The 25,975-nt window shown below is 62.1% G+C and overlaps 1 protein-coding gene across 16 annotated transcripts in view; it reads left to right on the top strand.

Annotated features, from left to right (window-relative positions):
- NCOR2 (nuclear receptor corepressor 2) overlaps positions 1 to 23,337 on the top strand; it is a 207,171-nt gene extending 183,834 nt beyond the window's left edge. For 5 of the 16 annotated variants that reach the window (XM_032876473.1, XM_032876481.1, XM_032876475.1 and 2 more), the window contains 20 exons: positions 971 to 1,121; positions 3,327 to 3,467; positions 3,858 to 3,944; positions 4,523 to 4,821; positions 6,369 to 6,723; positions 7,773 to 7,994; positions 8,510 to 8,761; positions 9,407 to 9,556; positions 9,693 to 9,836; positions 9,927 to 10,152; positions 12,144 to 12,571; positions 13,706 to 13,855; positions 13,996 to 14,141; positions 14,584 to 14,777; positions 15,589 to 15,738; positions 16,367 to 16,515; positions 17,291 to 17,344; positions 20,163 to 20,384; positions 21,407 to 21,586; positions 22,174 to 22,355. In XM_032876473.1, the coding sequence (XP_032732364.1) occupies positions 971 to 1,121; positions 3,327 to 3,467; positions 3,858 to 3,944; positions 4,523 to 4,821; positions 6,369 to 6,723; positions 7,773 to 7,994; positions 8,510 to 8,761; positions 9,407 to 9,556; positions 9,693 to 9,836; positions 9,927 to 10,152; positions 12,144 to 12,571; positions 13,706 to 13,855; positions 13,996 to 14,141; positions 14,584 to 14,777; positions 15,589 to 15,738; positions 16,367 to 16,515; positions 17,291 to 17,344; positions 20,163 to 20,384; positions 21,407 to 21,586; positions 22,174 to 22,355 (3,882 nt within the window). Of the gene's footprint in view, positions 1 to 970; positions 1,122 to 3,326; positions 3,468 to 3,857; positions 3,945 to 4,522; positions 4,822 to 6,368; positions 6,724 to 7,772; positions 7,995 to 8,509; positions 8,762 to 9,406; positions 9,557 to 9,692; positions 9,837 to 9,926; positions 10,153 to 12,143; positions 12,572 to 13,705; positions 13,856 to 13,995; positions 14,142 to 14,583; positions 14,778 to 15,588; positions 15,739 to 16,366; positions 16,516 to 17,290; positions 17,345 to 20,162; positions 20,385 to 21,406; positions 21,587 to 22,173 lie in introns of all 16 variants that reach the window. The other 11 variants (XM_032876482.1, XM_032876478.1, XM_032876479.1 and 8 more) reach the window with 6 other exon arrangements.
- The last annotated feature ends 2,638 nt before the right edge of the window (positions 23,338 to 25,975 follow it).

Genomic DNA, 25,975 nt, shown 5'->3' with positions numbered 1-25,975 from the left:
ACAGCTTGTCTATGCCAAGTGCCTTTGAGAATTCTAGATGCCGGGATTATCTCCGTTTTGTAGATGGACGGATGTATAGGATCAGAGAGGCAACGTGACTTGACAGAGGTCACACAGCAACTCGCTGGTAAAGCTGTTCTTTGCCATCCTGCAGTCTGACTCCAGACTCCTATTCCGGTCCCCACACTCATGTTCATGGAAGCTGCCCGAGGCAGGATGCTACTCCACATGGCTGTTTTCTCTCTCCTTGAATACCTCCCCTAGCGGGGAGCTCAGTCTCTCTAAGGTAGTGGTTCTCCATTGTGGGCAGTTTTGCCTCCTCAGGGACTTGGGGCAATGTCTAGGGAGATCTCTGATCGTTACACCTTGGAGAAGGGGGCAGGTCGGGGGGTCTAGTACAGCTCTGGCATCCAGTGGGTGCAGGCCAGGGGTGCCCAGGACGGCACCCACAACAAGGAAGCAATTGGCCCCCCGTGACATGGTGCCAAGGTTGAGAACCCCTGGTTTTGGGAAACGGGAGTGCATGGGATACGTTCCTTGGCCCAGCACGGGGGCCACATCTCAGCACCCCCATCAGCTGACCGTCAACAGTTAAACGTCGGGGCTCGGAGAAGGTGATACCACATGGGACCAGCTGGAACGCAGACTGCAGAGGTGGACTGCCTGGGTCCCAGTCCCAGCTGCGCCCCTGGATGAAGTCAGATTGAACACTCTGTGCCTCAGTGTCCCCCTCTGAAACAGACATGGTGATAGCACCTAAATGGGAGAATGTGTATGAGGGGCTCTTGCGGTTCCTGCTACACCGTGGGTGCTCTATGAGCCGTGGCCCGCTGTTGCGTGTGGCTGCGCACTGCTGGTTGCCTCCCACTCAGGCAGTGTATGGGTGAACCCATGAGCACACGCGTGCATGTGTGGAGGCGGAGGGACCCGTGTAGGTCTGCTGCCGGGCTCACCCTCTCTGCGCCTTCAGGGCACTCCGGCCGACGTCCTCTACAAAGGCACCATCACCAGGATCATCGGCGAGGACAGTCCCAGCCGCCTGGACCGAAGCCGGGAGGACAGCCTGCCCAAGGGCCACGTCATCTACGAGGGCAAGAAGGGCCACGTCCTGTCCTACGAGGGTGAGTGCTGTCGCTAGCGGCCTCGTGGGGCTCGCAGCGGCCTTCCTCCTCCTTGTCCGCGGGAGTCTTCCATGCCCAGGAAAGAATCTTTATGTGGAGGGTTGCTGGCACGGGAGAAAAGTTGGCCCTGTACCCACGGGGTACTTAGGGGAGCACAGTGGAGGAAGCCCCCCGAGAGCTCTCAGGACGCTCATGCAAGATGCACACAGGAGGTACCTGTGAACTCTGAGTCATGGAAACCCACTCCTCCAGCGCGGCTTGTCACCAGACACCAGGCTTTGGTGTTTCTGGAGCTGGTCAAGAGAGAAGGGTCCAGAAAAACACGATCAGGGTAAAAGGCAGCCAGATGTCCGTGGAAAACACATCTGGGGACTCTGTGCCCCTCCCATTGGCCGGAGTGATCAAGAACCAGGGCGAAGGGTTTTGTGGCCGTACGGGGATACCCAGTGTCCCTCTATGTGGCCACCATGGTGGCCCCTTGAGAGACACGGAGGCTTGGGATCAGGGAGGAGGATGTCTGGCCCGTGGAGGTGGCTGCACTGGGAGCACGGGGTTGGGTGACTGCATGAAGCCCAACTAGATAGGTGGTGAGCTCCCTGTCCCTGCAGGTATGTAAGCCGACAGCAAGGAAGTGTTGGCCCACCCTGCTGGACACAGGGGAAACTGAAGCCCAGCACTCCTGGCAAACGCTGTGCTCTTGTTGGTAGCCTATAGGAGGCCACCGGGGTGTGATGACCATAGTGACCCTCCCCTTGCCTCTCGCCCCCTCTCCCCTCCTGCATTCAGGGGCCACAACCAAGGACCCCCGCACAGAGGGCATTGAGGGAGGACAGAGCCGGGATGTGAGCTCCCGGGCAGCCCTCTCGGGGGCTGGCCCTCCAGGGCCCTGTGCCGTCTCTCCTCTGCTGAGCGGGCACCTTTTCTCCTCTCTCTCCGCCTCTGCCCGCGCCCCCTGCCCCTCGGCCCTAGGGAGTGGTCGTGGTACCATGGAGCTGAGGGACAGGCCAGGGGCTGCATCTTGGGCACCAGGCTCGGCATGTGGCCAAAGGGCCTGCAGTCGAGGTGCACAGGGAGGGTGAGCACAGCCTCACCTCAGGTCTCCGCACCTGCCATGCAGCCCCGGTGCTTCTCGAGCTCTTGTCTGGAGGGACCATTTGCACCGGGCTTCTCGTCTCCCTTGTGCTTCCTGGTTAGGGGGCAGCAGGGGAGGGGCAGGCAGTGAGGGTGGGGGGCCCTGGCAGCCCGGACAGTGGCCCTTGTCACCTTGTACGGATGTGAGCCCCCCGGTTAGACTTCCGATCTCTCCGTATGCATGTATATATACACGTATGTATAGTTGTTTGTCCATTTTGATCTGAAATCTTTGTGTTTAAACGTCAGCGATTAGTCTTAAGAAAAGTTGAGAGCTGCAACGCGGTATGTATGTAGGCCCCCACTTTGTAGCCTGTGGAGTGCATCGTGAGAAGTAACAAGGGGGAGAACCTGTTGTCTTCCAGGGCAGGACTGGGGCCGTGGGGAGCTGCATCTGCCGCTCTGGGCAGGGACAGGCCCCTGGGGAACCCCAGCCTGCTGGGCAAGGTGGCCTTCAGACCCTCAGCCTGTCTGGGGGACCAGGGTGCTCAGGCCAGGGTTCCTCCTGGCTCGGTGAGGCCACGTCTGCCGTGGACAGCCCCCCCATGATGTGGACTTGTTACAGTGAACACACGTGTGTGCACACGTACGCGCGTGGACACAGACTGGCACAGGGCCCATTTGTGCACCTGGCCTCAGTCTCTTCAGTGGCCAGGCCCGCGTGTGTATGCACGCACGTGCACATGCTCACACCCAGATGGTCGTGCACACGCCGTACCTTTCCGCTCCCCTGCTCATGCACACGTGTGCACTGATGTTCGTGTCACAAGCCGGCACCCGTGTGAGGCCGTGTCTGTGCATAGGCTCATATGGCCATGTGTGTGGTAAGAAGCGCACACCTGCTGATGGTGGGTTGGAGTTCAGGACGTAGGAAGCTTTTGTGTCTGTTAAATCCCCTAGCCTGGCGAGAGGGGCCCCAGCTGGCCTGCAGGCTGTGGGTTCCCTCAGGAGGGCCCAGCCGGGCCCTGTGACAGGCCCTGTTGACTCCTGTCCCGGATCCCCAGCGGCTTTGCTGGGACTGCGCCCCGTGCACCAGACCGCCACCCCTCACCACAAGCACGGTCTGGTTTCCAGGTGGCATGTCGGTGTCCCAGTGCCCCAAGGAGGATGGCAGGGGTAGCTCAGGACCTCCACACGAGACAACTGCCCCCAAGCGCACCTATGACATGATGGAGGGCCGTGTCAGCAGAGCCGTCTCCTCGGCCGGCATCGAAGGTGGGCATCCTGCCTGGCTCCCTGCCCCAGCAGACACAGAACCCCAGCGGGCCTGGGACCTGCCCTAGGGCAGCTTAGTAGCTTCGAGCGGCAAAGAGAGTTTGTCTCTGCGCCCCCTGGAGGGAGGTGGTGGGATGGTTCGCCTGATTTTCCAGATAGGTAAACTGAGGCTAGGCTTTGCTGAGGCTCCCTCTAGAGGCAGCGCAGGGCCTGGGAGATGGGACACTGCTTGCCGAATCTCGTGCTGCCCCACTGCCACTGTCTTGGGGACGGCTGTCAGTGGCCGAAGGGACCCATGCTGGGAAGGGGTGGCTCTGATCCCAGCTCCTGTCCCTGCCGGAAGCTGGCTGAGGGATCCTCGTAACCATGACGTTCTTGCCCCTCCCCCAGGTCTCATGGGCCGCGCCATCCCACCTGAGCGACACAGCCCCCATCATCTCAAAGAGCAGCACCACATCCGAGGGTCCATCACACAAGGTGCCCCCCGCCCCCCCGCCGTCCTCACAGCGGCCGCAGCCAGTGAGGGTGGGGGGTCATGCCAGCGTGGCGGGTGACACGTGTCCGTGGCCCATGCGGGTGCAGGTTGAAATACAGAGCAAGGGCAGTCTGTCTTACTGAGAAACAGAAGGGGAGAGCGGGGCGCTGCCCGTCGGCCTGTCCTGCACAGGCATTGTTTGGAGCATCTGTTCCGGGCTCGGCACTGGCCCCGCTGCTCGCCCTGTCACCGGATGTGGGATCCGCAGTATCACAGTAACGGTGCTGTTACCGCAGCCCCCAAACGCTCTTGGCTGCTCGGTGGCGAGCCAGCCCCTGCGGGGCCCCTGCGGGGCTTTCCGTCGGCAGCACCTCACTGGGTGTGCCCAGTCACTGGTCCCGTTTTACACGTGACGGGGCTGAGGCTCAGCGAGGCGCAGTCGTGTGCTCGAGGTCCCACAGCGGGTGGGGAAGGGTCCCAGGCAGGCTGGCCGCAGAGCCGCGGGGCCGTGGAGCCCCCAGGTCAGAATGGCCACGGCGGGCCGCGGAGTCGAGCATCAGCGCCCCGTCCTCCCCGGCAGGGATTCCGCGCTCCTACGTGGAGGCCCAGGAGGACTACCTCCGCCGGGAGGCCAAGCTCCTGAAACGCGAGGGCACGCCGCCGCCGCCCCCGCCGCCCCCACGGGACCTGGCCGAGGCCTACAAGGCCCGACCCCTGGAGGCCCTGGGCCCCCTGAAGCTGAAGCCGGCCCACGAGGGGCTGGTGGCCACGGTGAAGGAGGCCGGCCGCTCCATCCACGAGATCCCGCGCGAGGAGCTGCGGCGCACGCCTGAGCTGCCCCTGGCCCCGCGGCCGCTCAAGGAGGGCTCCATCACGCAGGTACGGGCGCCGGAGCCCGGCAGGCTGGGCCGGATCGGGGGAGGGGGGAGCTGTGAGCCGCTGCTCTGGCCTCTGCAGATAGGGAAACTGAGGCTCCGACTCCGTGGGTGCCCCGCACGAGACGGCACAGCTGCTCGTTCCTGGGCCCCGCAGGGGGCCACGTGCGTTCCGGGCTCCACGCCGAGGGCTCTTTATCCTTGACCTCCTCTGGTTCTGTTTACGCCCCTGAGGTTCCTCCCCATTGTCCCCATTCGTCAGGTGGAGAAACTGAGGCACGGAGCGTGCAGGCAGCCTGCCCAGGTCCCAGAGCTAGCCATGAAAATAAAAGGCTGCTGCTAACTGGATTTTTGCTCTGGGTCCAGGGCTGCCTGAGCGCCTGGCGTCACGTCCTGTTTCGCCCCCACAACCATGCTCTGAGGTGGTTCTCTTACTGTTCCCGTCGTGTTGGTGCATAAATGGAGGCTCAGAGACTTGCTTTCGGTCCCACAGCAAGTTAATGGCCGTTACAAACCTCGAGTCCAGACGTGCCTAGATCTGCAACATCTTTGCCTCTGGGCGTCCACTTCCCCCACCAGCAGGCTGCACCCCCGCAGCCTGCGCCCCCCGAGAGGCCCCAGCCTGATAGGGTGTGACCAGCTCCAAGCGTGCGAGGAAGGAGCTGGTCAGAGGAAACATGGAAGGGCCACTGTCCCTTCCTGTGGTCAGAGGCAGCCCGATGGAATGAGGAGGGAGAGTGGGAACATCCCGGGGGCTGCTTGGCTATGGGGCGGACAGGACTGGGGAGGGTATCCTGGGAGGCCGGCACAGCTGGGGTTAAGGTGCGTAGTGCCGGGAAACGGGAGAAGCCATCTTCCAGAAAGTACCCAATGCCAGGGGACTGGTTTGGCTTCCAGGCTCAGGGCGGGAGTCCCTCGTGGACCCAAGAGGGAGGCCAGCCTGCTTCTACAGCATTCTTAAAACCAGGGGTTTCCCTTTCTTATGAAAATGATTAAAATATTTGTGAGCAAACTCAGAGCTCTATCTCCAGAGACACGGGGCCCCACTGTACCCCAGGTCCCCAAGCTGGTGTCAGCAGGGCGGGGCTCCTCCCAGGTAGCTGGCTTGTGCTCTGGTCTGTGACCCCCCCATTTCTGGCCCCTTCTGGCCAGAGAGCAAATAAGCCTCAGCCCAGACCTCTGAGCCTTGGGCCCCCCAGGCGGAACCGGGCTTTGCTGCTGAATTTTCTGGCATGGCACTGAGTGGGCCCTGGAGGGTCCCAGACTGATGGAGGAGTTGGGGGGGCTTCTCCCCGTGTGGGGGCCAACAGAGGGCCCCCCACCTGCTTCGGGGAGGGCTGACCTTTGAACTTGGTACCCCTTCTGCAGCCCGTCCTGGTGGTTCTGGGGGCCAGGACAGGGGCGGGCAGGGCAGTGACTGTGCTGATCTAGGTTTAGCGAAGTCCTTTGTCCCTCGACCCCTGGAGATGGGATGCGTGGTCCCCTCACACAGCTGTGAAGCAGGGGCTCAGAGTGGTCTTGTAGTCGGTGCTCACAGCCCCTTCTCTCCAGGGCACCCCGCTCAAGTACGACACTGGCTCGTCGTCTGCCGGCTCCAAGAAGCACGACGTGCGCTCCATCATCGGCAGCCCCGGCCGCACGTTCCCGCCGGTGCACCCGCTGGACGTGATGGCCGACGCCCGGGCACTAGAGCGCGCCTGCTACGAGGAGAGCCTGAAGAGCCGGCCGGGAGCCGCCGGCAGCTCGGGGGGCTCCATCACCCGGGGCGCCCCAGTCATCGTGCCCGAGCTGGGCAAGCCGCGCCAGAGCCCCCTGACCTACGAGGAACACGGGGCGCCCTTCGCCAGCCACCTCCCACGCGGCTCGCCGGTGACCACGCGGGAGCCCACCCCGCGCCTGCAGGAGGGTGCGTGGGGTGCAGAGGGGGGATGGGGTGGCTGGACTCCCCTGCTCAGGACACTACCTCCCCACCCACCCTCTGCTTAAGCTGGAAACCAGGGGCACCCACGGGGCTACCACATGCCTTCCACCTGCCCAACCCAAATTATACTCAGAATTATCTTCGCCTCCCTGCCACCTCCGGACCACCACGATTTCCCGCCCGGCCTCCCCGATGCCCCTCCTGTCTGGCTATCGTCTACACCCCAAACTCAGCCAGAATCGCCTTTGAAAAGCTCACGTCAGACCGTTCCGCTTTCCTGCTTAAATCTTTTCTAGTGACGTCTCGCCGTGGCGATGGGGGTCCTGTAGGACCTGGCCCTGCCCAAGCCCCATCTCACTGTCCCCATGTTCCTTTATCCACCCCAGACTCAGCAAGCTAGCTTCCTCCTATCTGTTCCTTGACTTTGCTCAGGGCCTTTGCACCTGCTGTTTCCTTTGCCTGAAATGTCCCCCAACTTTTAGATCGTTACCTAAATGACTTCTTTTTGTCCTTTAGGTCTCTGTGCAAAGTCACATTTTTGGGGAGGCTTTTAGGACCCTCCCCCACTATTCTGGTCACATTTTAAGTTTTCTCTAGAGCATTTATCACTCAGAAATTCTCATTCAAAGACTAGTTTATCACCTCTCTCCACCATTAAGTAGCCCACTCCATGCAGGATGGGTTTCCTGCTGTTTTGTTCACAGGGGTGACTCCAGCTGTTAGAATAGTGCTTGGCCTATGGTAGAGGCTCTATAAATATTTTTTGATTGCTTGAATGAATGAATGAAGGGAACAAATGAGAGCATGAATGAGTGAATTCTTTTAAAGAAAAAAAACACGGAAGCAAATGAGTAAATGACAGAACACAGGAGCTGAGAGAGAGGAACAGGTGAAAGGAGTCCTGGTCCCCAGATCCCAGACAGCACCCTCAGATGGCCTCCCATTAACCCTGGCCTCGGCAGCCCCCATGTGGAAAGCTCTGACAGCCCTGGCACAGGGCTCCAATGCTTACCCCCCTTGGCCCGTCCCCACAGGCAGCCTCTCATCTAGCAAGACATCCCAGGACCGAAAGCTGACGTCGACGCCCCGTGAGATTGCCAAGTCCCCCCACAGCGCCGTGCCTGAGCACCACCCCCACCCCATCTCGCCCTATGAGCACCTGCTTCGGGGCGTGAGTGGTGTGGACCTGTACCGCGGCCACATCCCATTGGCCTTCGATCCCGCCTCCATACCCCGTGGAATCCCTCTTGATGCAGGTGATTGTCCTGGACCCATAGAATCCCACAGCAGGGCATGAGGGGCTTCGTCCCTGTCAGCCCAGGGACTCCTCAGGCATCAACTAAGCTCTGCTAGATGGGGAAACTGAGGCATAGAGGTAGAGAGACCCAGTAAGGCAATCACGTGAAGGGTTCAGGTTAGAACGGAAGTTCTCATAGAGTCTGAGACACACATGGGGTTAAATATTTTCCAGTGGTTTTCTTTCCCTGCAGAACCTATCAGTGCCTTTGAAATTATAAATGTATCCAAAAAAGGGCTGAAGTGTTGGATGCATCCTGTGGGTATCTTAGTGACTTAAACATTTTAGATGCCCTTGGTTTGGGGGAACTTTGATCTGAACTACATTATCAGTCAAAGGTACCCCATGTGTTCTGGGGAGCGAGGCCTTTTCCATCTCCAGGCCCTCAATTCTGGGTTTGGGGGTTATTTTGGGAGAAGCCGTCAGGGGTAGGTACCGGGAGGCCATCTGACCTCACTCCTCTCCTCGCTGCAGCTGCTGCCTATTACCTGCCCCGACACCTGGCACCCAACCCCACCTACCCACACCTGTACCCGCCGTACCTCATCCGCGGCTACCCCGACACGGCCGCGCTGGAGAACCGCCAGACAATCATCAACGATTACATCACCTCGCAGCAGATGCACCACAATGCGGCCACCGCCATGGCCCAGCGAGCAGACATGCTGCGGGGCCTGTCGCCCCGCGAGTCCTCACTGGCCCTCAACTACGCCGCCGGCCCTCGAGGTGGGTGCAGCTGGGCGGACCCTCCGCATCCACCCTCGGCCCTAGTGCCCGTCTGCCCTGGGCCGCTCAGGACAGGACACAGGTGTATGGACCGAGGCCGTGTGGTGTGGGCCCCTTAGGGGTCTGGGTGGTGTGACCGCCCTGAGCACACACAGACCTGGCAGGAGGTGGAGAGTGGTGTGTGTGCTGTGAGTGTGGGTGTGTGTGGTGACTGTGTGCACCGGTCTATGTGAACTCCGTCTATGCGGTCCTTGGCACTATTAAAAAAAAAAAAAAAAAAGGGTCGAAATAGGAGGCTGCTTGTATTTCTGGTCCCTTGACTTGCGAACAGCCTGTGGTTGCTCTGTAAGTACATTTAAGTCCTCTGGAAACTTCTGGAATGTTCCTCTGGAACAACCAAGTACCAGTTAGGGTCCTTTTGGAAGAACCAGTCATGCGAGGTGTTTCAGACAGGGGCACTGAATGCGGGAACTGATCGTTCGGGGTGAGGGGTCAGAAGGGCAGGAAGGACGTGCCAAGGGGACGCAGTGACGTCAGCTGCGCGCTCCTGGGCTTTGGGAGCCAAGGGGAGGTGGCGCTGCGGGAGCCTGGCATTCAGGCCCCTCCTGCCCCTCCTGCAACCCCCGCCCCCGCCTCCTCTGCCAGGCATCATCGACCTGTCCCAAGTGCCACACCTCCCCGTGCTGGTGCCTCCAGCACCAGGCGCGCCTGCCCCCGCCATGGACCGCCTCGCCTACCTCCCCACGGCACCCCAGCACTTCAGCAGCCGGCTCAGCAGCTCCCCGCTCTCCCCAGGTACACCCCACCTCCGCCCTGGCTTTGGGGCCCGGGCGACCGAGGAAGGTGGCTGGGCTCCCTCTGTCCACCCCGGAGGACAAGTCCAGGCCCTCCCTGAGCGCCGGACTGAATCACAGGACTTTTCGGTTGCCAGGGGGTCCCACTCACTTGACGAAAGCCTCGGCCACCTCCTCGTCCGAGCGGGAGCGGGACCGAGAGCGGGAGCGTGAACGGGAGCGCGAGAAGTCCGTCCTCACGTCCGCCACCACGGTGGAGCATGCGCCCATCTGGAGACCCGGTAGGGTGTCTGACAGCCCCGCCCCGGCCTCAGGGGGACCTTGCGGGCCGCATGAGGTCCCCCCCTGATGCCGCAGCCTGTCCCCACCAGGTACAGAGCAGAGCAGTGGTGGCGGCGGCAGCAGCGGGGGCGGCGGCAGCAGCGGCAGCAGTGGCAGCCGGCCCGCCTCCCACTCCCACTCCCACCAGCACTCGCCCATCTCGCCCCGGACCCAGGACGCCATCCAGCAGAGACCCAGCGTGCTGCACAACACGGGCATGAAGGGCATCGTCACGTCCGTGGAGCCCAGCACGCCCACGGTCCTGAGGTGGGCCAGGTTGGCACAAGGGAGGGGACGGGTGGGCGGGCGGCAGGGGCGCAGATGGATTGATGAGTCGGAAGTTGAATGGTTGCGGGTGACGGGCGGGAACGCTGGTGGTTGGACGGTGGGTCAGTGGCTGGGAGGCAGGAGCACCGATGGGGGTGTGGAGGAGTAGATGCGTGGGTGGGTGGAGGGCAGGGCAGGGAGAGGGTGGATGGATGGGCAGGGAGCTAGGTGAATGGGCAGAGATTTGGGAGATTGGGTTAGAAGGAGGGTTAGGTGGGTAGATACGTGGATTCTTGAGTGGGTGGGTGACAGGTGGTGGGTGGGTGACAGGTGGTAGGTGGGTGGGTGGTGTGTGGACCGCAACTGGTCTGGACGAACGGGTAGATGGGTGGGTGAACATGACGGTGGGGGGCTGGGTGGGTGTCTGCGTGGGTCAGGTGAGGGGATGGATGGATGGAGGGGTGGCTGGATAGCAGGTTGGGGGGGGTGGATGGATGAGTAGGTGGTAGGTTGTTGGGTTCAAGGAGAGGGTCCCTGGAGAGCAGAGGGACAGACAGGGAGGGCTGTGGGAGAGACTCTTTCTGGTCCTCCCCCGACTTCAGGAGGGCCCTGCAGGGAGGAGATGGTGTCCGTCTTCGCTGGACAAAACCTAGGGGTTCTCTTAAGATGGGAGAGGGTCTATGTGTCCCATGTGTGCCTCCCACAGTCCACTCTCACAAGGGGCCCAAGTCCCCTCCAGTGACATCCCCCCGCCCAATGTGGGGCAGAGCTGCCTAATGCGGGGGGGGAGCTTCCCCGGTGCCCCTCCCTGCCGGGGTCCTGTTCGGAGGACGGTGCTGCTTCCTCCAAGGTGAAGTTTCCGTTCATACAAGTACCCTCCCCCCATTTGGCTGCTCTAAGTCCTACCCACCACCGAACGACAATTCCCGGTAGGGAAGGTGACAACCTCGTTTCCCAAAAGCATCGGCTGTGCCTCCCCGACTCAGATACACAGCAGTTACACGAAGCAGAGGCACCTGGCCGCCTAGAGCACGGTTACTGCTCGTGCGTGAAGGCCGGCTGTCCCCCCACACCAGCGGGAAGCCGATCAAAGGCTGTCAGGGAGCGGTTGGGCCTTTCCCCCTGGCAGCTGGAGGGCTGGAGTCGGGCCAGCTCACGTCCAAGCGCCTGTGTCCTCGTCTGCGAAGCAGGGATTATTGTGTTACCCTGCGGGAATCACAGAGTGTACGTTTGTGCGTTCCTTCTTCCTGGCCAACCTGTGCCGGGTGTGGGGGACACCGTGATGCCAGCCCTGCGAGCCCTTCTGGGGCTTATCTTAGGGCCTAGACCAGACAGCAATCAGGGAAGGCTGTTTGGAGGAAGAGGCATGTGACCCCCGAGAGCAGCCGTGCTAGAGTGCAGTGCTGGCAGGCATCCCAGAGAGCCCCGTGTGGCCCCAGTGGCTGGTGTGGGAGAGCCGGGCCCTGCTGCCCTCTCCTCTAACCCCCCAGCTCCCGTTCCCAGAGCAATCTCAGGGCCCGTGCCCCCGGTGTTCGCACTCTCCATGTGGCTCCACTCTCCGTGGCTCCCCTGCCAGCGCGTTAGCTTGCATCCTGCCTTCACCCCCACTCGGTTTTGATTCATACCCCGAGAGCTGCGCACCTGCTCTCTGACCTTGCGTACGGTCTGCTCAGCTAGAACGTAAAGTGCTGCTGTCTGTTCGCTGCCGTATTCCCCAGCGTCAGAGCAGTTTCTAGAACAGCGCCGGGCACCTAGCTGGTGTTCCGTAAGAAGTCTTGGGCTGACATTGAGTAAGTGAGCAGGTGACCGCGTGCCGTAGGAAGGCCGTGGCGGCAGGGCCTCGCAGCCCGGGCGGGGAAGACAAGCTTATCCCTGGGCTGCGGAGAGCCATCGGGGTGCTGAAGTGTGAGGGGAGTGACCCCACCTCGGCCTCCTGGGTCCCCTCCCCACCCCCCGCGGCGGCTCCCGCAGTCCCTTGACCTTCTTCTCTCCTCCCCCAGGTCCACCTCCACCTCCTCGCCTGTCCGCCCGGCTGCCACATTCCCACCCACCACCCACTGTCCTCTGGGCGGCACCCTGGACGGGGTCTACCCCACCCTCATGGAGCCCGTTTTGCTACCCAAGGAGGCCGCGAGGGTCGCCCGGCCAGAGCGGCCCCGCGCAGACGCCGGCCACTCCTTCCTTGCCAAGCCCCCGGGTCGCGCGGGGCTGGAGCCCGCCTCCTCCCCCAGCAAGGGCTCCGAGCCGCGGCCCCTGGCGCCCCCCGGCTCCAGCCACACGGCCATCGCCCGCACCCCAGCAAAGAGCCTCGCACCCCACCACGCCAGCCCGGACCAGCCTGCGCTGCCCACCTCGGCCGCGGACCTGCACCGGGAAAAGACTCAAAGTAAACCCTTTTCCATCCAGGAACTGGAGCTCCGTTCTCTGGGTAAGACCACCCTGACAGCGGCCACCTTCATAGACGCGATAATCATGCGTCAAATTGCTCACGATAAAGGGCCGCGAGAAGGAGGTTCGCTGGCCAACGACTCCCCTCGCGATGGTAAGACTTCCGGCCCCGCCGCCCACCCACCCCGTCTTGTGGCCTAAAGATATTTTCAGATCTCTGCTTTTGATTTTTCCCCTCATTTTTCGTTGGTTTTGGTATTTCGTTTTGAAACGCGTCTTCGTCGATTGCACGCCCCGATGATGGTTTTATTCCTCAAGCTGCCGCCCACCCCCGCCTCTGATCCGGGGCATCTCCTCATTTGCACATTGTTTTATCATGATTTTTTTTTTTGATTTTCGCTTTTTTTTTCCTTTAATGAATGGATCTGTGATTTTGACTTCCACTGCGCCTCCCATCTCCCAACCTTTGCGCCTGTGTTTGGGGAGCAGGGAGCGGGGCTGCAGAGGGGCTCGGGCTGATGCCTGCGGCCGTGTGGGTGAGTCTGCTGTGGAGGACGCCCGCTGAGGCAGACGGTCTGGGAGAAGACAGGGAGGGGCGGAAAGCAGCTGAGTCTCCAGGAGGAGCCGAGCCCTGCACCCTGCCTGGGTCGTGAGGGCGTCTTGGGGTGCCCCTTGCTGACCTGCTGCCCAGCATCCCCTGCCTCCCATCTCTGGCCCCTGCTCTGGGCTCCCATTTGCTGGGCTGGGGGCTCCTGGGACTGTGGCGCAGGCGGGGTCCCGGGACCTGAGTGTCCCTGCCTGCCACACCCCCCACCGATCTCACTCCTACATTCCCTTCCCTAGAGACTCCTCTTCCCCCCCCCGCGCCCACCATCTGGGTGGGTCTGTGTTTCTCGCCGTCCCTAGGTCTGTCTCCATCTCCTGGCCTGCCTGCCCGTGTGTCCAACTGTGTTTCTCCTCCACCTGTCACTCTCCGCACCGTTCCGTCTCTCCTTTCTCGCACCCCCACCTGCGGCCAGCCAGCAGCCCTGCTCTGGCTCGCTCCCTCTCTCCCTCTGCCCACAGCCCCCCTCCAGTCTTGGGGACCCCAGCCAGCATGGAAGGGTGGACCGGGAGGGGCGGCCCCAGCCCCAGGTCCTGGCACTGGCCTGACCCAGGGCCTTGCCCACTGTAGGTTACCATGGCGGCGGCTACAGCCCCGACGGGGTGGAACCTGTCAGCCCTGTGAGCTCACCCAGCCTGACCCACGACAAGGGGCTCCCCAAGCACCTCGAAGAGGTCGACAAGAGCCACCTAGAAGGGGACCTGAGGCACAAGCACCCAGGTAGGGCCCCACCCCACCCTAGCACCCCCATGCACCCCACTTAACCACAGCTCTGTGAGAGCGGGATTGCCACCGCCCCTTCGTGCAGGTAGGAAAACCAAGGCTCCCCCCCAGCCTGACCTGCTCCCCTCTGCCCGCAGGCCCCAGCAAGCTTGGCGGTGAGGCTGCACACCTCCCGCATCTGCGGCCGCCGCCCGAGAGCCAGTCCTCGTCCAGCCCGCTGCTCCAGACCACCCCAGGGGTCAAAGGTCACCAGAGGGTCGTCACCCTGGCACAGCACATCAGTGTAACTACCCCTTCTCTGACCTCATCACCTTTGAACCTGGGCTGGGCTGAGGTCCTGGGGAAGGTGGGGGAGGTCTGGAGGGTAAACCGAGTCCTGGTGGCCTGGACCCAGGAGGTAGGGGATGGCGAGGGCAAGCCATGCTGAGGGTTCCAGAGTCTCAGACTCAGACACGGTTGCCGCCCCACATCCAGCTGATGGGGCCTCAGGTGCGTGAGTCTGTGATCCGCGTCTCATGTACGCTGGCCGGTGGGATCTGACCCACCCAGGGGCTGCCACTGTGAGACCTTGGGCCACGACCACCACCCTGAGCCCACGGGGACACTGAGGCTACTGCAGGCAGATCCCAAAGCACCAAGAACCAAGCCCCGTTCTGTCCCGGAAGCTCAGCCTAACCATTGCGGCTGCCTGACCCTGTGCCTCTCTCCCGACCTCCGGCCTGCAGGAGGTCATCACCCAGGATTATACGCGGCACCACCCACAGCAGCTCAGCGCGCCTCTCCCCGCCCCCCTCTACTCCTTCCCTGGAGCCAGCTGCCCCGTCCTGGACCTCCGCCGCCCACCCAGTGACCTCTACCTCCCGCCCCCAGACCACGGCGCCCCGGCTCGTGGCTCGCCCCACAGTGAAGGGGGCAAGAGGTGAGTGTCGGGGGCTGTTCAGCTGCTGGGAGGCCCTGGTCAGACACTGCCATGGTGGGGCTGAGCAAGCAGCAGGGCCGGCCGCTGCTGTGCACAGATGAGAAACTGAGCTCGGGCACCGGGCGGTTTGCTCAAGACCACAGTGCGGGTGGGGGAGAGCTGACAGGCGCACCGCACTCTTTGGGTTCCGGACACCAAGCTAAGTACTTGCCGTGAGTTAACCAGGATTCTCTGCCCAGCCCAGCGAGGGCAGGCCACGTCCCCGTGTCACCGAGGAAAGGACTGAGATATGGGGAAGCGAGTCCATTTACCTCCAGGGGCACAGCCAGCAAGGGGCAGAGCTGGGACTCGGCCAGAGCTGTGTGCTCAGCCTCTCTGCAGACACATGCGCACACTGACTTCTGGCGCCCCCGAGGGGCTCTGGGGTTGCGGGAGGCCCCTGGCTCAAGGGGGGGCACTGCGTGAGTGAGGCCTGAGGGCAGGAAGACAGCAGCGGGGGATGGTGAGGTCCCTGGCACACGGCGGGCAGTGGGGGTCCGCTACCAGCCACAGGCCAAGTTCAGCGACTGTCCAGGGACGGAAGGTCGTACAAGAAGAAACTAGAGCGGAGGCCACACGTGGCCCACGAGGCGTGGCCGACAAAGCCTGGGAGAGCAGCTCTCGGGCCCTCCACAGGGAGAGCAGGTGACTGAGCTCTGCTGCAGAGCAGGGCAGGGTGGGGAGGGGAGTGGAGAGAGTGACGCATCCCTGCGTCGTTCCAGGGGGGAGAGCGCGGAGCTCTGACCACAGTGGGGCCCCTCTCTCCGCTCAGGTCTCCAGAGCCAAGCAAGACGTCGACCCTGGGCAGCAGCGAGGATGCTATCGAGCCCGTGTCCCCGCCAGAGGGTGTGGCTGAGCCTGGGCATCCCCGCAGCGCCATGTACCCACTGCTCTACCGGGACGGGGAGCAGGCAGAGCCCAGGTACCTCGGTGGCCTCCACCCTGCCCCCGGACACTCCAGACACGGTCCCTTCTCCCCCACGTGGCCTCGGTCCCCACTGTGCTGTTGGGGGTTGGCACGGGCTTACTGTGCAGCCGCGATCCCTCGGGCCTGCTGAGCAGATGCCCCAGCTTGAGGGAGCTCCGTGGCAGCTTCGTGTGCCTTGGACTGGGGTGTCTCGGCTCAGGCCGGGCCCCTGCGCCACCACCTGCGGAGGACCTGAGCAATGACGAGCTGAATGTTCTCGACCACTTGGGTCGACGGGGACAGAGAGCAAGCCAGGTCCGCGAGCCTTGGGAAGAGAAGTGGTCTGGGTGCGCGCCCAGCTCCTGAAGCCCTCCAAGGGGCTGCGCTGTTGCAGGTAGAGCAACATGACCCTGCAGAGCGGCTGGGGCTCTGCAGAGACAGCCTGAGCCCGAGGGCAGGTGAGCTACAGAGAAGGTTCAGGGGACGAGGAGACAGGAGACGGTGTCTGAGAGGTGAAGGCAGAAGGCATGGGGCAGAAGCTTAGTTCTGAATTTCGAAGGCCGCTAGGTGATAAGTGCCGCATCGTCAAAGGTGTGCAAGCTCAGCCCTGAGCAGACTGACCTGGGGTATCTGATCTTCGCAGCAGGATGGGCTCCAAGTCTCCAGGCAACACCAGCCAGCCACCAGCCTTCTTCAGCAAACTGACCGAGAGCAACTCCGCCATGGTCAAGTCCAAGAAACAGGAGATCAACAAGAAGCTGAACACCCACAACCGGAATGAGCCAGAGTACAGTAAGCAGTGCCCCTCCCCCAGGAAGCTGGGGCCCCCGCGGGGCTGGGCGCCGGCACCGGGCTAGAACCCACAAGTACTTTATAAAGCCAGGTGCACCTGCCGACACCTCTCCCCCTGGCCCTTCACCCCACATTCACTGAGCCCCTTGGGGGCTCCCCCTGCACTCTCGGTGCTGGGCACACGGGGGCACATGGCGAGTACTTGCATGAGTGCCTCTCGCTCAGCCTCCGCACTGGGTACCGGGGACTGGGGTCCTGCCCACCCCGGGGCCCCGTGTGTCCCCAGCTCACATTGATTTGTGGTTTTTCATCGTATTTGTGATTTTTCCCTCATTTATGTGGCTACTGGACGTCAGTCCTAACTCTGCTTCCCATGCCCAGCGCAGCGGCCCGCACATAGCACGGGAAGCACAGATCCTAGCACAGAGGAACCTGCCGCAGTCCCCGCCTGGGACTCGTTAGCTGCGGCGGGACTGGGGGTGTCGCAGAGGCTTTTCGGAAGCTTTCCGGGGCTGGAGCAGCAACCTTGTAGATAGTCCCTGGCCTGGCCTGGTAGCTCCGGAGCCCTGCCAAGTGCAGTCCATGGGCCTGGAGGTCGGGAGCCCCAGCAAGCTGGTTAGAAAAGCACACTCCCCAGGCCTACCCCCGACCTACGGAGTCTGTGTGCGCTGATGCACTTTGCTTGGACCAGACTGGGAGAGGGCAGGGGCAGGTGACTTTCTGGGACCTGTGGGCCCCTAGGCCTTACCCTAAATCTTTTCACCCGCCCCTCCAGATATCGGCCAGCCCGGGACGGAGATCTTCAACATGCCTGCTATCACCGGAGCAGGTAACTGTCCAGCCCGGGCTCCAGGCCACCAGCCCCATCCCTGCTCTCCCGGTCCCCCCTCCTGGCTGCACGCTGGGGAGGTTGGGCTGCTGTGTGGGATCTGAAAGGACACTCAGGGAGTGTGGCCTGGGAGGTCACCGGGGCCTTTCCCCAGCCACAGTCATGCAGACTGAGACCTTTCTTAGTTCAAGTGTGTCCTTCCCTCTGGACTCCACAAACCCAGAAGCGGGGACATAGACTCACACAGAAGGCTGGGGAGGCTTTGCAAGGGGTCTGCATTGGAACCACACGCCAGGGCCTCCCGGTGTGTTTGGTACAGAATCAGGGGCACATACAACTGTCTGGAAACACCAGCTCCCTGCCGGGGCTTCCGGTGGAGATCTGAGCGTGGACGGGGAGCGTGGGCGTGGGCTTTGTACGCGGGTTTCTCTCAGGGTCCACGTGAGCGCTTTTACAGAGAGAACATCTGATTTATTCAAAAATTCGAAGCAGCTGAGGGAATGACAGAGCTGGAGTACGGAGTTGGGTGAAAACCCACAGGCATCTTTTCACTAAAGCTTCAGCCTGCTGTGACGTTTGGGATGTGAGTCCCAACTCGGGGTTGGGTCCCCAGCTGCTGGTAGGGGCCACGGTGTGTGTTTCTGCTGCTCCTTGGAAGGCTTCAGGGACTGGCCTCCTGAAGTCCTGTGTGAAGACACTTAGCGCAGAGCAGAGCCGGGGCTGGTATCCCTGCCTGGGAGGGGTGGGGGGTGCCAGGGTCATTTGCAGGGCTGTGTCCTTTGTGCCCTGGGCCTTTGGTGGGGGTACAAGGCCAGAGAAGCAGAGGGCAGCCGGGCTGGCCTTCCCGGGGGCCATCGGGACCTCAAGGCCCGGGAAAGCGGTGAGCAAAAGGCAACCACTGGATTTTATCAAAGGGGCATCAGGGCCTCCAAGTGGGGGTCTCGACCGGGGCTCGCCTGCCTGTCTACCCAGACCTCGGACAGCAGAGAGGAAACAATTTGGTCGAGCCAATGACATGGTTAGAAATGAAAGTTTCCAGAATGTTGCAATTCGTGATAGGGGCCGTGGACGCACAGGTGCATCCGTCCGTAGAAGTTCCTGCAGCGCTGCCATGAAGATCTGTGCTAAGGCCTCCTTCTAAATCCCGTTCAGCTTCCCTGTAAGCAGTCGGCGCACACGCTCCGGTGTCCCCACGTCCTGGTCTCCGCGCTCAGCCCCCGTCCGACTTTGCCTTTGTAACTGGAGGCCGTCAAGCTTCCTTCCCGCCTGGCCCTGTCCGATTGCGCCCCTGTGACCTGGGGTGGAAGGCTCAGGAACATCTGGGATCGCTAGATGCTGGTCTACCAAGAAACCGCCACGGCCTGTCCCCGTCACGTCATAGTTTCCACTCCGCGCTGTTTTCTGTGTGTGGAGGAGCACGAGTGCTTTTTTTTTTCCCCTCCCCCAGTGCTCACCCCTGCTGGAAATACTACTTTTTCTTGAGAGACATGGCTTTTTTTTTTCCCTCCTTTTATTTATTTTTTTTGAAGTGCCGGTGAAACGTGGCCAAGACACAGCTCAAAACGTGGCGAGAGTGTGTCCCTGGCTGTGACCAAGTTTGAAGCTACAAGGAAGAAAAGAAAAACAACGCTGGGAGCACACGGTTGCCCAGAATGTGCAGAAGTGTGGTTTCCAACCACGGAGAAGCTGCCCGTGGAGTTCACGGACGAGCCAGGGCCGGGACAGAGAGCCCCGCCCGCCAGCCCCCCGCTATTCCTGCACTCCTGGGGCACAGTTTTGAAAATCCGTGCACACGTTGCCTGAGGACGTCAGGCAGAGGGGCTTGAGTGTTGTGGGCAAAGTCTGGTTTAGCAAAAATGTAGAGAAGAGACGCGCCCCTGGGTCTGCCAGAGTTCCCAGAATGATCCCCAAGAAAATGAGAAAGGGACAGAACACTTGGTGAACGAAAAGGGGTGAATTCACGTGGCTGCGATGTAGCGGGGGTCTGCAGGCGTCTGCCGGGAACCAGTCTGTTAATTTGGCCGCTTGGCAAAGAGGTGGCCGGGCTGGGGGCGGTCACGCGAGTGTCTCTAGCTCTGCCCTGTCCCCTGCACGCACCGTAACTGCATGGCTATGACCCCCACCTCACCATCCCGTCTCTGCACCTCTCTCTCCTCGTGGCTCCCGGGCAGGGGAGAGGCTGGGGGAGGAGAGTTAGGCCCAGAGTGGGGAGTGGGGGTGTACAGGGGGCTGTGGGGGCTGAGGGTCCTAGACCTTGTGGGGGTCACCTTCCCTCCTGGAGTCTCTTCCTCAGCCCCCACCAGCCCCGGGGACCCAGGATGGACACCCCATGCCCAGGACGGAGCTCTGGCTTGACCTGGTTTCCCAGCTGTGTCTCCCCAAACAGGGCGTCCCCTCCTCTGACTTCCGCCCCCGACACACACACACACACACACACACACTCTTTCCCGACTCCCTCTTCAAGGCCATTTGGAATTTTTAGAGAGGAGCAGCCCCAGCTGGGATTTCGGGGCCGGGTGGTGGGGGGCAGGGGAGAGGCTTCTGAGTTCCCAGAGGGCAGAGTCGGAGAGACTGGGAGGGTGGTCATCTCGCCTCCCAGCCCCCCAAACCCCAGGGCCTTAGTCCGAGGGGGCCCCCACCCCATCAGCAAGCCGCAGGAGAGTAAGGGGGGGGGACAGGGAAATGAAGAAACATGTTGCTTTGCCGAAATGTGCTCACTGTGTATTCTTTCTTCTCCTCCCCTCCCCCCGCTTCTCTCTCCCTCTCTCCGTTGTCCCTCCGGCCCCTCCTGGCCCCTGTATGTGTGTCTCTCTCCCAGGCCTCATGACCTGCAGAAGCCAGGCGGTGCAGGAGCATACCAGCACCAACATGGGGCTGGAGGCCATTATTAGAAAGGCGCTCATGGGTAAATATGATCAGTGGGAGGAGCCCCCGCTCAGCGCCAATGCTTTTAACCCTCTGACTGCCAGTGCCAGCCTGCCCGCCACTATACCCATAACCGCTGCTGACGGACGGAGCGAACACACACTCACCTCGCCAGGTCTGCAGGCCTCCCCCGCCTCGGTCCTCCAGCCCCGCCCGCCCCGTCTGTCCCCACCCCAGTGTCATTAATCTTGTGCCTCCGCGTTCCTCTGACCGACCCCCTCCAGCTTTGGAGCTTGTGACTTCATTTTTGTGCGTGTTTGGCGTGGGTCTGGAGTCGGCTCTCCCCATCGGGGCGGGTGCGGCCCCGGCCCTCCCCGTGCCCACTAGGTACAAAGGAGCTGCTGCTTTTCTAAAAACACTCACTGCCTTCCTTCCCTGCTGGACACCGGTCCCCCGGGAGGCCCTCATCTGGGCCGGCTGCATGTCTCCTTGGAGGAGATGAGGCTAGAGTGAGGACCCACCTCTGTGTGGATCAGGGGGCCCTTCCCGGCAGCTAGGCCTGTGGGGCCCACATCTGCAGGGGCCATCGTGTGGGACCTTGGCTGGCCTGGGACCTGATGGGGAGGACACCGTGTCTGTGTGTGAGCCTCAAAGTCTGAGGAGTCAGGGAAAGCAGAGGGGCCAGCCCCCTCCCTCTCTGCCGCAGGTCCCCGGTCCGTGCTCTGCGTGTCTGAGCACGGAGACCTCGGGCCCATTTGTCTGACCTAGACGGTCTGGTCCCAGGAAGTTTCTGGACTTAGTGGGAGCCTAGGCCTGGCCTCAGGGGTCCCGGCTTCTCTGCAGAGGGCCTCCAGCTTCCCAGCCCGAGCATAGTCCTGGGACAATGGTCAGGGTCAAGCCAGAGCCCCAAGGCTTCATGCTCAGGGTATCGGCCCCTGGGTGGGTAGGTGGGCCTCAGGGCAGCCTAAGGGGCCTTTGAAAGTAGTTCAGCCCACTCCCCTAGTAGAAACCCACGTCCAGAATCAGGCCGAAGGCTGGACCTGTCCATCTGGTCAACATCCTCGGCATCTCAGCAGGGCCGAGCTGCCGTCGTCCCCCTCCATGGGGGCCCAGGAGGCAGGCAGCCAGGGCCACACCCACCCCGCTCTCACCGTGCAAGTGCTGTCTTCACAGTCCAACGTGGCCCTTTCCCTGCAGGTGGTGGCGGGAAGGCCAAAGTCTCTGGCAGACCCAGCAGCCGAAAAGCCAAGTCCCCGGCCCCGGGCCTGGCGTCTGGGGACCGGCCACCCTCGGTCTCCTCAGTGCACTCGGAGGGGGACTGTAACCGCCGGACCCCGCTCACCAACCGCGTGTGGGAGGACCGGCCTTCGTCTGCAGGTGGGTGTGGTGGGGCTGGTGTCTTGCTGGCTATCAGCCTGCCAGGTGCACTGGGGCTCGGGGGCCAGGGGCCGGGGCGGGGGGCTGCCCGAGCACCTATCGTGTGCCGAGCGTGTGGTCTGGCCTCGTCTGAGAGAACTGATGTAGGTTCAGGAGAGCCCTGGCCCGAGAGGCAAGGAGACCCCCTACTGGTCTAGGCCCCAGGTGGCCAGAGCACGGTATCAGTGAGCAGAGATGAGCAGGGTTTTTTGTTGTTTTTAAAAAAAATTTTTATTTATTTACTTGAGTGAGAGAGAAAGAGAGAGGATGAGAGGGAAGAGGGTCAGAGAGAGAAGCAGACTCCCTGCTGAGCACGGAGCCCGATGCAGGACTCGATCCCGGGACTCCAGGATCATGACCTGAGTTGAAACCAACTGAGCCACCCAGGAGCCCGGGGCAGTTTTGAGGAAGCTCACAGGAATTAGGAGGAATTGGGACAGTGCCAGGCTGGGGGTGGGGGCGGGCCACAAGGCTCAGGCTCAGTCCCCAGGGTGGTAGACAGGTGGGCCCCGGGGCCTCCTGACGGTCTCTCCTGGTCTCTCCGACAGGTTCCACACCATTTCCCTACAACCCCCTGATCATGCGGCTGCAGGCGGGTGTCATGGCCTCCCCGCCCCCACCGGGCCTCCCCGCGGGCAGCGGGCCCCTTGCCGGGCCCCACCATGCCTGGGACGAGGAGCCCAAGCCACTGCTCTGCTCGCAGTATGAGACGCTCTCCGACAGCGAGTGACTGTCAGAACGGGTGGGGGCAGCGCCAGGGCCCAGCGAGTGGCCAAAGCAGCCGGGCAAGGAGCGGGGCAGCCGCCGACTCCCCCGACCGAGGAAGGAGCCCCCGAGTCTGCCTGCGCGCCCGTCCGTCCGTCCGTCCAGAGCCGGCATCCTCGCCTGTCTAAAGCCTTAACTACGACTCCCGCCCCGGGCTGGTCCTGTGCAGTGACCTTACTCAGGGGATGTTTACCTGGTGCTCGGGTGGGGAGGGGCCGGGGAGGGGGCGCGGCGGTGTGTGGCGGCCACACGCACGCAGCCGGGGCGGCCAGGGACCCAAAGCAGGATGGCCACGCACCTCCCATGCCACTGCCTCCCCCCTTAACACATTTGGAACCAAAGTCGAAACTGAGCTAGCAGCCCCCGCACCCTCCCTCCGTCCCCATTCCGCTTCTCGCTCTGGACAGACGGACACGGGCCCTGTCCAGCCCCCAGCGCTCTCGTCCCGGTCTCCACGGACTGCCCCAGTCAACGAGACTGCTGGAAACCCAGCTGGGCCGGATGGGCGGGCGAAAGGGCCAGGTGCGGTCTGGGGCGAGTGGACGCTCCGAGGAACTGGACTGTTTGTCTCACACGGCGCTGCCGCAGCGGTGGGAAGGAAAGGCAGGTGTAAATGATGTATTGGTTTACAGGGTATATTTTTGATACCTTCAATGAATTAATTCAGATGTTTTACGCAAGGAAGGACTTTACCCAGTGTTATTGCTGCTGTGCTTTCGATCTCTGCTTACCGTTCAAAAGGTGTGTGCAGGCCGCCAGGCAGTGACCCCATCATCCGCAGGACTGAGGGGGGCGGGGCTGTGGCTCACGAGCACCCCGCGCCCTCCCTCCCTCCCTTCCTTGGGCAGAATGAATTTGATGGGTACTCTGTGACCGCCATCTGCGCACGGCGGTGGCATTCTGTCATTTACACACGTTGTTCTCATTAAAAAGCGAATTATACTCAAGTTACCAAGGCTGCTTTTCTCCCTCAGCCTGGGCAGCCCGGAGGGCGGGCGACTGGGGCCTCGGGGGACAGTGGGAGTACAACCCGGAGGGGCAAGGGACTGTCCCCCTGAAACACACCAGACGTGTCCCCCTGCAGGCGAGGACTTCCAGCCGCAGTAAGAATGTCACCATGAGGGGATCAAACAGTCACAGCCACGGCAGGAGTATCCGATGTTCGTGCCCGTGGGCGGACGGTATAGAGTGGCACACCTGGTTCGGGCCTCTGACACGCACACCTGGGGGGGGCAGGTGTTGTGTATTCAAGCCCCTGGGGAGGGTTTCCAGCTCTCGCACCCACGGAGAGAGCATTGCGGTCACGTTCAAGACCGTCACCACCAACTCGTAATCGTTGAGCACTTTTCCTTCCACTCCTGCCAACGTCGTGTTCAGAAAGAGACCCTTTGCCGTCCCTGCTCGCTTTGAATTGAGGCAGAAGAGAGAACAAGCCATACCTGCCTGGGTCTTGGAACAGCCGTCCCGGTGCTTTTTCCTGCAGTTTTGGCGGAAGGCGTCCCCGAAAGACGCCCCGCGCTTCGCCTCCCGCGTTCCTTACAAGCAGAACCCGGGGGTCAGAGAGGCCGAGGTCCTTGGCCACAGACAGAAGCTGTTCTTGGGTTGGCTCTGGGCACCGGCAGCCTCACTGTGACCCCTCACCGCCACGGCCACTTCGTCTCCCACCACGACCTGTGCCATGTCCTCTAGACTCTTGCACGGTCCTGGGTCACAGGCGCAAATGTCAGCCCACACTGCTCGGCTGGGTGCCTGACTCTAGGGGGTGGTCAGGAGTCCTCCCTGCCCACCGTCCTGTCTGCAGGCCCGGCACGTGTGTGGGTGTGTGCTGCGGGCCCTCGGGTGCCTGCGGACTGCTCCCCCGTCAGGGTTCCTGCCCCCTGCTCTGGCCTGGCCTCAGGGCCCCCTGCAGCCAAGAGCCAAATAGCCACCTGTCGGTCGCTGGCCTGAATGTGGACTTCGTGCCCACCCCCTCCTGAAGCAGAAGTCCGAGAACCTCCAGCCCAGCAGAGCCAGGGTTGCCCCTCCTTGTGGCTGAGGGGCCATGAACTTGTGTCCCTCTCAGGTTCCGTCTGCAGAGAGCCTGCCCGAGGTGTGCACAGCCGGCAGGCAGGAGGAAGGCCTGTTGGAAGGCCTCCAGCTGCCATGCCCACTCTGGGGTCTGCTCTTGGGGGCGGCTCTGGCTCTCTGGGACCTTGGACCCCTTGGGAGCTCTGAGTTCGGGAGGTGGGCTCTCTGCCCCTCGTGGGGGTCTAGGTCTAAAGGGAAGCTCACAAGATCTGGAGACGGGCTAAGCCTGGCGGTCATGGTCCTGGAATCCACCCTGTCCCTCAACGTCTCGGCCCGGGGTGCTGGTGCCTTGGCCCACCGAGGGACAGCTCCAAATACCCAGAGAGGGGCCTTGCGTGGCCCAGCCAGCCGATGCGTCAGGCCAGGCCCCTGGGCTGAAGTACTGAGGCCGGCAGGCAGGTGGCAGTGTCGGGCCAGCAAAGGGCCCTGTCCTGGCTGTGGCCTCCCTCCACCCGGGGCTTAGGCCAGCCCCCCATCTGGAATCCAGGATGTGGCAGGCTGTGTTGGCCACACCAGCCACCAGGGTTGGGCCACACATGCTGGTGCCACCCAGGATCCCGTGGCACCTCCCTCAGCCGCAGTTAGACCAGAGTGATCTGGAAGTGGGGCCCAAGTTTCAGCCCACATGGTCCTCTCCACCAGCCCCCGTCTCCGTGGCCTCAGGGCTGACAGCATCTAGCACCTCTGTCTGTCTTCCTCTGCGAGCCGGTGGCCCTGGCCCAGCGCGGGGGTGTTTGCAGTTGTAGGGAGAGCTCACGTCCACCCTATGTTCCAGCCTTGACCAACCAGTCCGCAACCCCCAAAGAGTTCATTCCACCCCGTCCTGTTTGCTCTTCTCATGTCTCCATCTTTGAAACCGAGGTCTATGCTGTTCCCCAGACCCTCATCTCCCTGGAAAACTCCTACACATATGTCAAAACCCAGCTGGGACAGTGCCTCTTCTAAGAACTCCTACCTCACCATCTTCTCTCTCCTCTGAGTCTCTGGTAACACACTGCAAGCTACCCGCGTCCCAAATTGGACAGACCCCCTCAAGTCTTCCCCTGCTGCCCTGTCGCTGACTGAGCTCTCCTTGTGACGGTGTTGGGCTGAACGGACTCTGTGAAGAGCAGATCTAACAGAAAACCAGCATGTGTTCTCTAAAGTGAAGGGCATGTGATCTGTTAAGTGAAGGGCGGTTGTTGGCAAAGGTCCACGTGTCTTAGGACATTGGGAAGTTGGCTAACTCCACATTCCCTGCTTAGGGAATATGAATGTGAATCCGTAGGTCTAGGATTCAGCTTGAGAATCTGAGAATCAGCCCTAGTGTTTCTGATGGGGTGGTCTGCAGCCCTTAGGATGGTGGCGGTGGAGTGGGCGGCGGGGGGGTGATACCCAAGGTTAGAGCTTGACCCTCATTGAGAACCTAGTCCCTCCATCGGGCCAGGAGGCCTCCAGTCGGGGCACACATGGTAGAAGGAGACCCGGCCTGGAGAGCTGCCACCCACAGGGAGGGCAGGGGCAGACTGCTCCCCAAGG

The sequence above is a fragment of the Lontra canadensis genome, unplaced genomic scaffold, assembly GCF_010015895.1.
Source record: "Lontra canadensis isolate GAN:19392208 unplaced genomic scaffold, GSC_riverotter_1.0 scaffold58, whole genome shotgun sequence".
NCBI classification, from domain to species: domain Eukaryota; kingdom Metazoa; phylum Chordata; class Mammalia; order Carnivora; family Mustelidae; genus Lontra; species Lontra canadensis.
Note: the sequence above shows the minus strand (reverse complement) of the source record. Positions and strands in the feature narration are given on the sequence as shown.